Source organism: Lepus europaeus, chromosome 7 (assembly GCF_033115175.1).
Source record: "Lepus europaeus isolate LE1 chromosome 7, mLepTim1.pri, whole genome shotgun sequence".
Classification (NCBI taxonomy): domain Eukaryota; kingdom Metazoa; phylum Chordata; class Mammalia; order Lagomorpha; family Leporidae; genus Lepus; species Lepus europaeus.
In genome coordinates this window covers 100,694,598-100,710,502 of record NC_084833.1, presented here as the reverse complement: position 1 = coordinate 100,710,502, position 15,905 = coordinate 100,694,598, and the positions used below count along the sequence as shown (strand labels likewise).

At 43.0% G+C, this 15,905-nt stretch overlaps 1 protein-coding gene across 1 annotated transcript in view; it reads right to left on the bottom strand.

Moving 5' to 3' along the window:
* BCO2 (beta-carotene oxygenase 2) overlaps positions 1-15,905 on the bottom strand; it is a 35,583-nt gene that overhangs the window by 11,056 nt on the left and 8,622 nt on the right. The window contains exons 3-5 of the mRNA XM_062197021.1: positions 6,751-6,962; positions 6,426-6,541; positions 5,323-5,425 (exon numbers count right to left, since the gene is read on the bottom strand). Of these exons, the coding sequence (XP_062053005.1) occupies positions 5,323-5,425; positions 6,426-6,541; positions 6,751-6,962 (431 nt within the window). The remainder of the gene's footprint in view (positions 1-5,322; positions 5,426-6,425; positions 6,542-6,750; positions 6,963-15,905) is intronic.

The following is a 15,905-nucleotide window of genomic DNA, read 5'->3' as shown; positions in this document are numbered from 1 at the left end:
GGAGGGAGGGAGAGACCGTCCATCCACTGGTCCACTCACTAAATGCCTGCGATGGCCAGGGTAGGGACAAGCCAAAGCCAGAAGTCTGAAACTACATACAGGTCTCCCATGTAGGTGTCAGGAACCTGAGAACTTGAGCCATCTTCTGCTGCTTTCCCAGGTGTGTTAGCAGGGGACTGGGTGGGAAGTGAACAGCTGGGATTTGAACCCCTCCTATATGGGATGCTGAGGTTGCAGGTGGCGGCTTAACCCATGGCACCACAATACAGACCTTCTATTTGCAATTTTCAATATGGTGATCCAGGAAGGCTTCACTAGGTAGGTGATCTATGAGTAAAGACCTGAAGGAAGCAAAGAAGAGCCTTGAGGACAGCTGGAAGGAACGCATTCCCAGAAGAAGGACGAGCGTATGCCAAGTTCGCAGCCAAGAGCAGTTTGTAGTCTTCTAATAACATGAGCAAGGAGGAGCGTCTAGGAGACAAGTTCAGAGAGGAGAGGTGGGTATGGGTTGAAAGGACAGCTCGGGCTGCTGCTGAGAACAAAGTAAACTAGGGCAAGGGCAACAGCAGGGAAACTGGCTAAGAGGCTATTGCTGTCATTTTAAGTGAGAAGATAGTGGCTTCACATAGAGTAGTGGAGGTAGGTGGTGTGAGTGGCTGGATTTTAGATATATTTGAAAGGATAGCTGGAACTACATTTTGATCAGTGGGTGTAGATGCTGGGAAAGGGGTATAAAATATGACTCCAAAATTATTGTCCTGAGTGACTGGAAGGATGGAGTTAGCAATCAACCGAGACAGGAAAGATAGAAAAGATCTTTGGGTGGCCGGCGCTGTGGCATAGTGGGTAAAGCCACATATGGGCACCAGTTCGAGTCCTGGCTGCTCCACTTCTGATCCAGCTCTCTGCAGTAGAAGACGGCCCAAGTCCTTAGGCCCCTGAACCTGAGTGGGAGACCTGGAAGAAGCTCCTGGCTCCTGCCTTTGCATTGGCACAGTTCCGGCCGCTGCGGCCGTCTGGGGAGTGAACCAGCGGATGAAAGACCTCTCTCTCTCTCTCTCTTTTTCTCTCTCTCTCTTTCTCTTTCTCTGCCTCTGCCTCTCAAATAAATAAATAAATCTTAAAAAAAAAAGGAAAAGAAAAGATCTTTGGGAAAAAGGATGCCTATCAGACATCTAGTAAAAACACCGAGTAAGCAACTGGATATAAACACTGGAAAGGTCCAGGCTGGGGAGACAGATGCGATTTGAGAACCCTTTATGTGTAGTAAAATATCATACTTTGTACAGTGATGACGATAGCAGGTAAGTTGTGTCGTTTCCAGAGTGCCCTACTTCTGTGTCCAACTGATTAGTATGGAGATTATATTTTAAGTGAGAATGGAAAGCAAATTAGACTTATAATGTTTAAAGGATTTTGTTAATCTTAAAGGTTTTTTTTAATATCTGAGAACAGAAAAACCCTTAAAAGCTTTTTATTTCCTAAAGGTCGGAATTCTTTTATTACAGTGAGACACGCTAAATTTCCCACAAACATATTCTAGGTAGTTGAGCTCCCTGTGGCTACATGTACATGGTTTCCAGTTCAGAAACTTCTCACTGAACCAAATAATCAAGTGAGGAAAAAGACGTGGATTCATTGTTGGTCAGTTTAGAACAAAAAGAAATTCCTCTCTGTAACTGGATTAAGTGAAGATTACTCAATTCACTGAATCTAAACACATTAGTTTAATCACGTTTCAATGGCAAGTCTTAAAGGCATTAGGCAAAGGCAAACAAACACCCAGGAAAAACTCAGCTCAGGAATGTTCCAGAACAACTGACCTGCCCTCTCCTGTGGCACTCTCCAGGAGTTTGTATAATACAAACAGCACACTGAGATGGAGTAACAGCCACTGTCTCTCATGATTGCTGGCTGGGTTTTCGCAATAAGAGCCAAGGCCACTGATACCAATACCACGAAGAACCATTAATTTGAGGATTCTTGGCCCCTTTTCAGTTTTACTGGACCAGAATAAAGCCCAGTAATCTACATTGCAATGGGCATTCCAGATGATTTTTAGGTGTGTGCACTAAAGGATAAGAATCACTGATCTAATGACTACTTTAAAATTAATTCAGAAGGGTCAATGGTATTTCTCATATTATAAATGAGTTAATAACCAACTTTGTTAACAGAGTTAATTTATTAAGAAGTAGATTTTTTAATGATCAAAAAGATAGACAGGGGGCTGGCGTTGTGGCATTGTGGGTAAAATTGCTGCCTGCAACGCTGTCATCCCACATGGGCACTGGTTCGAGTCCCAGCTCTTTCACTTCCAATCCCACTCCCTGCTAATGTACCTGGGAACAGCAGTGGAAGATGGCCAAAGTACTTGGGCCCCTGCTACCCATGTGGCAGACCTGGATAAAGCTCCTGGCTTCTGGCTTCTGGCTTTGGGCTAGCCTAGCCCCAGATCATTGCGGCCATCTGGGGAGTGAACCAGCAAACGGAAGATTTCTCTCTCTCTCTCTCTCTCTCTCTCTCTCTCTCTCTTTCTCTACCTTTCAAATAAATAAAATAAATCTTGAAAAAAAAAGAGAGAGATGAACAAAGCACCCACAGCATCAGTGTATCCTTCTGCTGGAATATTTTACCTAGAAGGAGGTTTGCTGTTTCTAATAATAGTTGTAAGAATTCATCCTTATCTGAGATCAGTTGATGAAGAAGAAAGAGAACTGGATGATGGAGTATACAGGGCACCCTCTCTCTAGAACCAGTAAAAAAACAAAACTGCAGTATTCATCCTGATATACATGCACATGTGGAAATATGGAGAGGTACAGAGGAGCAAATCACAAAGGTAATTACTTGGGGCTGATGTTGTAGTGCAGCAGGTTAAGCCACTATCTGCGATGCCTACATCTCATATGAGTGCCAGTTCAAGTCCTGGTTGCTCCATTTCCAATCTAGCCACCTACTAATGTGCCTGGGACAGCAGTGGAAGATAGTATGAGTATTCGGACTTCTGCCACCCACGTGGCAGAGTGGGATGAATTCCAGAGCTGTTGCAGCCATTTGGGGAGTGAACCAGCAGACAGAAAAGCTCTCTCTGTCTCTCCCTCTCTGTTACTCTGCCTTTCAAATAAATAAATAAAATCCTAAAAAAAGAGAAAAGGTAATTACTCATCAAAAGTCCACCATTAATATACACAAAGACTTCATAGGTTGCAGACAATAAACTGATTAATAGCCAAGATAGATCAGAGATATGTAATACATAACCATTCCTTTGCAAATGAAGAGAGACATGTGTACCAGGAACATGAATTTACATGCCCTGAGAGAGTGGGTAGATAGGTGAAAATTAACAAATGAAGCAAGAAATGCTGACTAGGTGCAGACTGGGTATTTAAAAATACCAGTCCAGGGGTGGGGCATTTAGCTTAGCAGCTGGCACCAGTTGATGCACCTCAATCACACATTGGAGTGCCCGGTTTCAGTCTCAGCTCTGGTTCCCAGTGCTAGCTTTCTGCCGATGCAGACCCTGGGAGGGGAGGCAGTGGTGATAGCTCAAGTGACTGGGGCCCTGCCACCATCCGGAGACCTGGATTGAATTACTGGCTCCCAGCTTTGGTTTAACCCAGTCCCAGGAGCATGGGCACATGAGGAGCAAACCAATGAATGGGAGGTCTCTGTATGTAGGTATGTCTCTCTCTCAAAGAATTTTTTTAAAAAGTCAAAAAGAGGGCCAGCGCTGTGGCAGAGAGGGTTAAAGCCCCAGCCTGCAGTGCTGGAATCCCATATGCACACCAGTTCAAGTCCCAGCTGCTCCACTTCCAATCCAGCTCCCTGCTAATGCATCTGGGAAAGCAGAGGAGGATGGCCCAAGTCCTTGGGCCCCTGCACCCACATGGAAGACCCGGAAGAAGCTCCTGGCTCCTGGCTTCAGATCAGATCAGCTCCAGCCGTTGCAGCCATTTAGGGAGTGAACCAGCATATGGTAGACCTCTATTTCTTTCTGTCTCTGCCTCTCTCCGTAACTGCCTTTCAAATAAATAAAATAAATCTTTAAAAAAAAAGTAGAAGAGGAAAGAAAAGAAAAATATGATTTAAAAAGTCACAAAGGTATTGAACATTTGGGTGTGGACTCTTTCCCAAGATAAATGATGCAAGTAGCCTATAAGTACAGTGTTCTGTACTCAGTGATGAATAACTAATGCAACAATCTACTGACGTGGCTAACAGCAAGCTTCTGGGTGTGAGTAGGGCTGATGTCAGGTCTGATATCAACATGGAAGCTTACCTAACCACGTGACTAACCATCCTCAAGTCTCACTGCCCTCATCTGTAAAATAGTGGTAGTAATAGCACCTTTCTCAGAGAATCAGTATAAGAATTAAATGAAAAAACATAGAGAAAATGCTTAATATCAACACATAGTAGGTAACAAACAAATGTTAGCTATCAGTAATAGCTATAGAACTTCCTGGAGCAGGTTGGCAGACAGGCATGGAAACACGTGGATGAGCAGGAGAGAGACGTGTGGATGCAACCTCATTATGCCTTTTCTTTGTAGTGCATTACTCCCTAGACAAAAATGAATTCTTTGTATGAGATATACAACATACCTTCTCTATCTTTGCTACAGCATCTAAATTTCTTATCCTCATGATATGGTACTTCTTTTTTTTTTTTTTTTTTGGACAAGCAGAGTGGATAGTGAGAGAGAGAGAGACAGAGGGAAAGGTCTTCCTTTTTGCCGTTGGTTCACCCTCCAATGGCTGCTGCGACCGGCGCATCGCGCTGATCTGAAGCCAGGAGCCAGGTGCTTCTTCTGGTCTCCCATGCGGGTGCAGGGCCCAAGGACTTGGGCCATCCTCCACTGCCTTCCCGGGCTATAGCAGAGAGCTGGCCTGGAAGAGGGGATAGAATCCGGCGCCCCAGCCGGGACTAGAACCCGGTGTGCTGGCGCCACAAGGCAGAGGATTAGCCTGTTGAGCCACGACGCCGGCCAATATGGTACTTCTTAAAATTTCAAGTTTTAGAAATGCATAATGAAAATCTCTTTTGTAAGGCAAAAGCACAATGGGACTTAAAAATATGAGTTATGCTGAAAAAGGAAAAGTAGAAAATCAGCTGCTAAGCATGGGTCCAAAAGGACCACACAACAGACACGTAATGATAAATCAGGTACTTTAAGTTCAGTAATAATACTTTGGAGATTTCCTTCTGAACCTTTCGAATTAAGTTTTATATGTTTACATCTTAACCATAATGGAACTCAGGGAGGACACTTAACTCCCAGTTATTTCTAAAAAGACCTCCATCCCAATTTTATACCTTGTGGCCCATAGGAATTTCCCATATTGTAGGCTGTTCCATCTGAGTCATAATGAGGATGTGCAGTTGCTCCATTCACAGCAATAAATTTGCTCCAATCTACCTGCAAATGTAAAACCATTGAAGATGGTTTAATGTCACATAGGCTGATCTCTATTTGCATGAATAAACAGTAGTGATGTATCAAAAAAAATTTTAAGATTTACTTATTTATTTGAAAGGCAGAGTTACAGAGAGAGAGTGTGTGTGTGTGAGCGTTTGCACTATAGTCCCTCTGCTGGGTCACTCCCCAAATGGCTGTAACAGCCAGGACTGGGCCAGACCAAAGCCAGGAGCCTAGAACTCCATCCAGGTCTCCCACATGGATAGCGGGGCCCAACCACTTGAGCCATCTTCCACTGCCTTCCAGGTGTATTAACAAGGATCTGGATCAGAAGTGGAGCAGCTGGGACTCCCAACTAGTGCTCATACAATATGCTGGCTTCACAGGCCGTGACTTAACCCACTGCACAACAATGGTGGCCCCAAATATTTTTAAGGTAAGATGTGAAAACTATAGTGTAAGTCCTAACTTCTAACCTCTGGGAAATCTATTTTTCCTACCAAAGAAAAAGAAATTGAGGCACAGAAACAGAAAACAAAAATTCAACATGACCAGCAAAAAACCCCAAATAGATTTGCCCAAGACCACAGGAAAGTTCAAAAGAAAGAGGAATTAAAATTAAAATTCTGATATGAAAATTTATTTTTTATCAATACATTGAGTGAAGGAAATCTAGGCCTAAACAACCTCTCAGCTAATGTTAATTGTGATGAGGAAGACCATGAACAGGCCAAAGAAGGTCAATATTATTTTCTCTCTCCTTTATCCTAGCCTGAGATATCAGGAATAAGGAAGAAGTGGAGGCTTATCTTTAAGGAAAACTGACCCCACAGGCCATTCTAATCAGGACAAAGTGTGAAGGTAATCTGAACCAATGGACAACTTTGATTTTGTGTGGTTAAAACTATAATTTCTTCTTCAGATATCTGCTACTTTTAAAAAAAAGTAGATGGAAAAATTTTTTAGAACCCATTTTATTCATGGTGTAATCTATACGTACCTTTTCTGTCTTTTCCAGAGTTTCAATATCCACTTTATTCATAAAGTTGGTCTCAGTGCTAACATAGTAATCGCCCTTATACTGCACATAGTTGACGTTGGTGTTGTCAGTTGTGGCTAAAAACAAACCCCAGAGTTACTTAAGCACCAGCTTACAGAAGTAGACCCTAAGCACACCTCAGAGAGAGAAAGCAGTTTCAACATCCTCTCACACCCAAAAATATCTATTTGAAAGATTTTTATTTCTGTAAACCATTATATATAATAATCATCTAAATAATAATCACTATCACCAGCAAATTCTGGGCATAACAAAGGCTGCTTACCAGTCGGCTCAAACTTTGACATGAAACGTTCAAAAACATTCTTGCATGGATCAGGAAGAGCCAATGTGCCAAATTCTGAGATCATGATTCGATTGCGAACACTGTTGGCCTTATACGTTTCACTCTGTAGAAACTTGCTCCTGTATGTCACTGTGCCCTTCTCCATCCTGAACTGGTGAAGCAAAGCCATTCCATCAAACCAATGATTATACCTGCACATAGGAGAAAAAAATAGAAAAACAAATATTAAAGAAAAGTATGGTGTCAGGGCCAGCGCTGTGGTGTAGCGGGTAACGCCGCCGCCACCTGCAGTGCCGCCATCCCATATGGGCACCAGTTCGAGTCCTGGCTGCTCTACTTCCGATCCAGCTCTTTGCTATGGCCTGGAAAAGCAGTAGAAGATGGCCCAAGACCTTGGGCCCCTGCACCCGCGTGGGAGATCCAGAAGAAGCTCCTGGCTCCTGGCTTAGACCTCTCTCTCTCTCTCTCTCTCTTCTCTCTCTCTCTCTCTATTCCTCTCCTTCTCTCTGTGTAAATCTGACTTTCAAATAAATAAATAAATCTTTAAAAAAGATGGTGCTTGCATATAAAAAAGTATGGTGTCAAAATGAAAGATGAAGCGATATATTTTCATTTGAAATAGAGAAATAAGGAAACAGGCTGAATTGCCAGTACCATCTGATTAGCCAGAGAACTTGCAATTAAGGAAGGTGGGCATTTTTAATATTTTACTATATCCTGGAGTACAAAAGGAAAGAGGAAATTATATTCTCCTGACCCTGACTCTATGATCCTTACCTCCTGTCAAGAAGCTCCCACTTTAGAGGACTCAGAAGAAAAACCCTCCAGTAGTCAATGCTAAGAAAATTCTGATCTTTACGTTACTGCTAAGAGAACCACCTGCAATACCAGCATCCCATATGAGCACCCTTTCAAGTCCTGGCTGCTCCACTTCCAATCTCACCCCCTGTTAATGTGCCTGGAAAAGGAGAAAAAAATGGCCCAAATACTTGGGTCCCTGCCACCCACTTGGGAGATCCACATAGAATTCTCAGTTTCTGGCTTTGGCTTGACATAGCCCTGGTAATTAAGGCCATTTGGGGAGTCAACCAGCAGATGGAAAATCTCTCTCTCTGACTCTCTTTCATTGTGCGTGTATGTGTGTGTGTGTGTGCATGTATGTAACTCTACCTTTCAAATAAATAAATCTCTAAAAAAGAAATGATTGTCTTTATATCTTCTATGTATTAAATTTTCTACTTTAAAATTTTCAAATTTATGAAGATTATGCCTAAGTAAAAAATTAACATGACTGTCCCACCAGGGACATGTTTGTCCTTATGACTACACTAGAAATGATCTACTTAAATTATATAACATTGAAAAACTATAAGGAAAAGTTTGTGACTTTGCTGTCAAAAGGGTTTATCATATGATCTTTTCTTTTTTTATAAGATTTATTTTTTATTTATTTGAAAGGCAGAGTTACAGAGAGAGGAGAAGAGACAGAGAGAGATCTTCCATCTTCTGGTTCATTTCCCAAATAGTCCCAAATGCCGGGCCTAGAACAGGCTGAAGCTAGGAGCCTGGAGCTTCTTTCAGGTCTCCTATGAGGGTTCAAAGGCCCAAGCACTTGGACCATCTTCTGCTTTCCCAGGTGCATTAGCAGGGAGCTGCATCAGAAATGGAGCAGCTGGATTTAGAACCAGCACCCGTTTGGGATGCCGGTGTCCCTTAAGCTTAACCTGCCATAACACCAGATGTTTAAGGAGCTTATTATTTTTAGCACAGATAAGCAAAGCTATTATATTATCATTGTCTTAAAGGCAATGATTCCTGGAGGCAGGGCCTGGAAAAGATGTCTGTGCACCCATGTTCATAATAGCATTATTTACCACAGCAAAAATGAAGCAACCCAAATGATAATTGATGGTTGAATGGATAAACAAAATGTCTACACTGTAGGAGCTGGAGCATGCCACCCCAAAATATGCCACTTTGACATACCAAATATTTTTGGTTAAAGGCACTTGAAAAATAGCTGCAAGAAAGGCACTCTGACCTTCATTTTCTTCTTGAAAGCAGGAGTTAAAACTCCCATATAACAACTGCCCTCTTTGTGGGCCTGCACCGTGGCTCACTTGGTTAATCCTCCGCCTGCGGCGCCAGCATCCCATATGGGCGCCAGGTTCTAGTCCCGGTTGCCCTCTTCCAGTCCAGCTCTCTGCTGTGGCCCGGGAGGGCAGTGGAGGATGGCCCAAGTGCTTGGGCTCCTGCACCCACCTGTGAGACCCAGAAGAAGCTCCTGGCTCCTGGCTTCTGGCTCCTGGCTTCAGATCGGCATAGGGCTGGCCACTGAGGCCAATTGGTGAGTGAACCAGAAGATGGAAGACCTCTCTCTTTCTCTCCCTCTCTGTGTCTCTCTCTGCCTCTCCTTCTCTCTTTGTGTGACTCTGAATTTCAAATAAAATAAATAAACCTTAAAAAAAAAAAAGGAAATCCTTTCACATGTCACAACCTAAATGAACATTGAGGAAACAAGCTAAGTGAAATAAGTAAGTCATAAAAGGACAAATATTGTATGATTCCACTCATACAAGGTAAAGTAGTCAAATTCAAAGAAAGAGGAAGAACTATGGTTAGTAGGGGCAGGAAAGAGGGGTTGAGGAGTTGCTGTTTAATGGGGATGGAATTTCTGTTTTGCAAGATAAAAAAAGTTCTTAAGGCCTTTTTCACTACAATATGAATATACTCATTACCACTAAACTGTACACCTAAAATAATCAAGATGCAAAATTTTGTTATATGTATATTTTACCACAATTTGTATAAATGTGAGAAAAAAGAAAGAAAAAGTCTCACTCTGCTCCAATGATTTGAGATGTCTCCTTCATACATAACCTTTCTGTAACTTCTTGTGTGTATCTCTGGACTTTTTATTCTGTTACATTTGCGTGTTTGTCTCTTCACATACCAGTATCACAACATTTTAATTACAGAGGATTTTCAGTTTATTTTAATGTCTGGTTAGGCTAGGCACTCTGAAATTTTTCATTTTTAGTGGTTTTATGTTTTTTACAATTTTTGCATAAATTTATTTACCTTATGAATTTTACCATCAATTTGTCTACCTTTCTTAAATAGCTGTTGGAATTTTTATTAAGATTGTATGATATTTATAAATTAACCTAGGGGGCCAGTGCTGCGGCTCACTTGGCTAATCCTCCACCTGCAGCGCCGGCACACCGGGTTCTAGTCCCAGTCGGGGCGCCGGATTCTGTCCCAGTTGCTCCTCTTCCAGTCCAGCTCTCTGCTGTGGCCCAGGAGTGCAGTGGAGGATGGCCTAGGTCCTTGGGCCCTGCACCCACATGGGAGACCAGAAGGAAGCACCTGGCTCCTGGCTTCAGATCGGCGCAGTGCACCGGCTGTAGCAGCCATTTGGGGAGTGAACCAATGGAAGGAAGACCTTTCTGTCTCTCTCTCTCACTGTCTAACTCTGCCTGTCAAAAAAATTAATTAATTAATTAATTGACTTAGGGAGAACTGCCATCTTTATAAGGTTGAATTCTATTCAAGAATAGACTATGGTCCTTCCATTTATTTGTTATTATTCACATTTTTTTAAGATTTATTATTTTATTTTATTACTTATTTGAAAGGCAGAGTGATAGAGACAGAGGAAGAAAAAGAGCTCTTCTATTGACCGGTTCACTCCTAAAATGGCCCCAACAGCAGAGGCTGGACCAAGCTGACACCAAGAGCCTGGAATTCCATTCATGTCTCCCACGTGGGTGCAGGGGTCCAAGTACTTGGACCATTCTCTGCTGATTTTCAAGGCATATTAGCAGAGAGCTTGATCAGAAGTGGAATAGCCAGAACTCAAACCAGCACTTGGACATGGGATGCCTGCATCATAAGCAACAACTTAATGCTATGCCACAATGGCAGCCCCAGGAATGTTTTAAAGTTTGTACACTTCTTATTAACTTCATTTCTGAGAATTTAATCTTTTTTTTTTTACAGGCAGAGTGGACAGTGAGAGAGAGACAGACAAAGAGAAAGGTCTTCCTTTGCCGTTGGTTCACCCTCCAATGGCCACTGCGGCTGGTGCGCTGCGGCCGGCACACTGCGCTGATCCGAAGCCAGGAGCCAGGTTCTTATCCTGGTCTCCCATAGGGTGCAGGGCCCAAGGACTTGGGCCATCCTCCACTGCACTCCCGGGACATAGCAGAGATTTGGCCTGGAAGAGGGGCAACCGGGACAGAATCCGGCGCCCCGACTGGGACTCGAACCCAGTGTGCCGGAGCCGCTAGGCGGAGGATTAGCCTATTGAGTCGCGGCACCAGCCCAGAATTTAATCTTTGTTGCAGTTGTAATTACTGTTTTTCTCCTCTTATGTTCTCTAGCTGGTAACTCTCAGTGTCTATGAAGGCTACTGATTTCACTGTGTTCGCTTGACATCCTGTTAACTTAAGCTTTTATGGCTAGGTTTAGGGTTTTTCTTTTTTTTAATTTTTTACAATTTATTTGAGAGGTGAAGTTACAGACAGAGAGAGGCAGAGACAGAGAGAAAGGTCTTCCATCTACTAGTTCAGTTTCCAAACAATGCCTGGAGCTGGGCCAATCTAATTCCAGAAGCTTCTTACAGGTCTCCCATGCAGGTGCAGGGCCCAAGCACTTGGGCCTCTTCCACTGCTTTCCCAGGCCACAGCAGAGAGCTGGCCTGGAAGAGGGGCAACCAGGACATGAACCGCACCACAGGCAGAGGCTGAGCCTACTACACCACAGTACCGGTCCACCAGGTTTAAGTTACTGTTGATTCTCTGTGGTTTTCAGGTTTACTATTATATCATCTGCAAAAAGAGGCAGCTTTACTTTACTGATCCTTGTTCCTCTTCAGTATTTACCAGTTTCATATTATGGGATTTAACACAAAGATATAGACAGAAAAATAAAGATGTAGAGATGGATATTTATCATATAAATGATATGTATGCTAAGATTATATACATAATAGTGTAAGTAAACTATTTTCACAAGAATCTATTTTCTTGAGCATTTTTATGAAAAAATTAATTTTGACAATAAAAGTTTTCAAAAGTTATTTTCTTTTAATTGAAAGGTGGAGTGACAGGGAGATGGGGAGAGACAGAGAGACAGGTCTTTCATCTGCTAGTTCACTCCCCAAATGGCCACAGCAGCCTGGGCTGAGTCAGGCTAAAACCAGGAGCCTGGAACTCCAGCTGGGTCTCCAATGTGGGCGACAGGGACCAAGTACCTCTACCATCATTCACTGTCTTCCCCAAAGCATCAGCAGGGAGCTGGATTGGAAGCAGAGCAGCCAGGACTACAAGCAGCACTTGGATATGGGATTCTGCATCACAAGTGGTGGCTTAACACCCTGTGATACAACACTGGCCTCTTTTTTCAGGATTTATGAAAATAATTTTATGATTATTTTTCCTGAGACCTATTAACACAGTATATTATGAGTGGATTTCTTTATAATGAATCTACCTTGCATTCTTGGAATTAAACCCATGGGATGAGAATAATTTTTAATGTGGTGTTAGATTTTGCTTGTTAGTAGAATATTTATTATGCTATGTTAGCATTAAATATTTTGTATCTTTTCATGGATATTCATAAATAAAATCAGTCTACAGTTTTCTCTTTTGCAGTATCTTTATCAAGTTTAGATAACAACACAATACTTGTCTCAGAAAAACAACTGAAAACTTTCCCTTTGTTTTCCATGCTCTAACATAAATAATCTATAAATTTTTGAGACTACCTCATATTTGAAAGTTTGATGGAATACAAGTATTTCCTTAGTAAGTTTGTCTATTCATATTTCTTCTACAAAAATTGGTATTCTTAAATTTTCTAACTCTATCAATTTTAGTAGCCTGTTTTTCCCTAGAAAATTATCCATTTTATCAAAGTTTCCAAATGTTTGCGTAGAGGTCTGCAATGTCTCTGGTAAATTTTTTTCTATTTCAATAATTACTTCTCCATTGTGATTTTTTTATTTTTAATGCATGTGTGTTTTCCCTCTTTTTTATCTTGAGAATGTTATCTAGTGGTTTGTCTATTTTGGTATTTTTTTTTCAAAACCTTTAGAAATAGTTTCAATAATTTTTGCCATTTTGGGCTAAATCTCTTTAAAACCACATGACTTGGGGCTGGCATTGTGGCATAACAAGTAAAACCAACACCTATAACACCAGCATCCCATATAGGAGCTGGTTCAATTCCTGGCTGCTCCACTTCCAATCCAGCTCCCAGCTAATGGCCTGGGAAAAGCAACAGAAGGTGGCCCAAGTACAGTGCCCCTGCCACCCACATGGGAGACCCAGATGAAGCATCTGGCTCCTGGCTTCAGCCTGGCCCAGCTCCAGCTATTGCACCCATCTGGGGGGCAAACCAGCAGATGGTAAATCTCTCTCCCCCTCTACATCTTTAAAAAATAAAAATTAAAAAAAAAACATGACTGTGGGTGTAAAACCACATACTCAGCTTTCCTGTTCAAGATTCTTTGTTACTCCTTTGGAGGGGAGGGTGTTAGTATCTCCCACGATTGACTCCCACTGAGACACTGAGTTGTCAGCCAAAACCCCTGAGTAATTTATAACACACTCTCCTGTTAAAATCACATCTTTTTCATCTTTGGGTTCATAAAACTGACTTTCTTGACCCACATTTACCTTTAGTAAGTGTCAGCTTGTTAGATTCTGTCTCACAAGATCCAGTGATTCCACACATTCATGTATTCAAACCAACATTTCATGGGTCCTTACTCTCTGCCATTGATTGTGCCAATCTGTATCTGATTATAGATACATACATAACTATGGTACAGAGTGATCACTGCTATGCTATGATGGAGAAATGTTAAGAATGTCATTTGTGCAGATAAAGAGAAACAGGGTGGAAGGATGGGACGATCAGGAAGACAGAGCGACATGTGGCTGGTACTCGAAGGACAGTTGCTGGCGGGAGGGAGTTAAGGGCCGAGGTAACAGGAGCAAGGGTAGTGAAGGCATGTGTATGTTGGAGGAACAGCCTCTTAACTAGTTAGCCTTGGGCAGAGATAGCAGCAGCAGGCGATGAGGACCGGAACACATGTCCGCAGCAGACCTACCAGCACTTAGACGGAAGCTTGAACACCTTTAACAGGAAAGATGGAGTTTTGAAAACAGGAGAGTAAACTGGTACATCTGCATCTTAGAAAAGTCACTCCAGACACAAAGTAGAACACGGGATACAAGAGCAGCATGCAGACTGGAAGAAACCAATGAGGAAACCAGGCAATAATTCAAGGGAGGGAGGGTGAGAGTCTAAACTGAAGCAGCGCCAGTTAACAAAGGGTCCAAAAAGTCATGCCTGGAATACTGACTGGCTGGTGATCCTTCAACTGAGATGGAGAATACATGAAGAGCAAACAGTCTAGTTTTGAACAAGATTCTGAGTTATCTGTAGAATATCAGGGTTTGGATGTTCCATAGTCAGTTGACAAAATACAGGTCTAGAAATAAAAGATGAGTTTGGGGTGAGAGATATATGTTTAAAAGTATCTATGTAGGTGCTGACATTGCACAAGATGTGTTAAGTCACCACTTGTGATGCCAACATCCTATATTGGAGCACCTGGTTCAAGTCCCAGCTGCTCTACTTCCAATCCAGATCCCTGCTAATGTGCCTGGGAAGGCAGTGGAGGATGGCCCAAGTGCTTAGCCTCCTGCCACACATGTGGGAGACCCCGATGGAGTTCCTGGCTCCTGGCTTTTGTATGACCAAGCCCTGGCTGTTGTGACCATTTGGGGAGTGAACCAGCAAATGAAAGATCTCTGTCTCTCCCTCTCACTCTTATGCTCTCTCTCTCTCTCTCTGTCACTCTGCCTTTCAAACAAATAAAACTTAAAATATAAAAAAATTGTTATAAATTTTCAAATGAGATTGTGTCTATGCAAATGAGACCACAACTAGGCAAACATGATGACATCTATCATCTACTGAACACTACTGTATGCTAAGTGGTTCACCACACCTTTTCCTCTGTGTGTGTGTGTAAATATATATAGTCACCCCAATTTTCCTGTGAGGAACTTTTTTTTAAAAGACTTATTTATTTATTTGAAAGTCAGAGTTACAGAGAGGTAGAAGGAGAGAGAGAGAGAGAGAGAGAGAGAGAGAGAGAGTTCTTGCATTCACTGATTCACTCTCCAGATGGCCGCAACGGCCAGAGCTGTGCCAAGAAGCCAGGAGCTTCTTCCAGGTCTCCCACGCAGGTGCAGGGGCCCAAAGACTTGGACCATCGTCTACTGCCTTCTCAGGCCATAGCAGAGAGCTGGATGGGAAGTGGAGCAGCCAGGACATGAACCAGCACCCATATGGGATGCCGGCATTGCAGGCAGCAGCTTTATTCACTACACCACAGCGCCAGTCCCTGTGAGGAACTTTTATTCCCTTTTTAAAGATATAGAAACCAAGGTTCAGAGCAACTTCCCCATGGTCACAGGGCTGATAAGTGGTAGAAAAGGGAGTTGAGTTTAGTGCTGACTCTGAACCCTGAGCTCCACAACTCAAAAAAGTAAGGAAACCTATAAGAAGTAATCTGGCAGGAGAAGACAGAGAGATGATACAGCACAGTGTACGGGGAGAGAAAGAAGCCACACTCCCCCTGACACGGAGGAGGAATAGGGACACACACTGGGCATAGAGAGTGGGGAAGAGGGAAGTTGAAACCGTCCAGCCCAACAGCCCCCCAGTCACTGTGAAGCGGTCCAGTTTATCTGCTGAGAGGGAAAGGACAAGGAGAATGAAAGAGGTTTTGGGAGTGGGACTGGCCCTGTGAGAAGCTGGGAGAAACAGGGACTGCTAAACTTGCCTGGCAGCACCGAGTACCCAGCCAGGGCTGGAAATCCCAGAATTGCCACCGGGCCAATCATCCGGTGCTGGGACAACTCCAGACTCACTCGGCGGCCGGCCTGGGCTGGGTGTAAGGAAACCGAGGGCGGGCTCATCTGGGGCTGGGCGTGGTCAGAGGAGAGGGGTCAACCAGCAGGGCAAGGAAGCGAGGGCAGTGGTGAGAGCGAATCTGAAATGACTGATGGTGGAATCTGGACCATGGAGAAGTTGAGAGAGAGGATGGA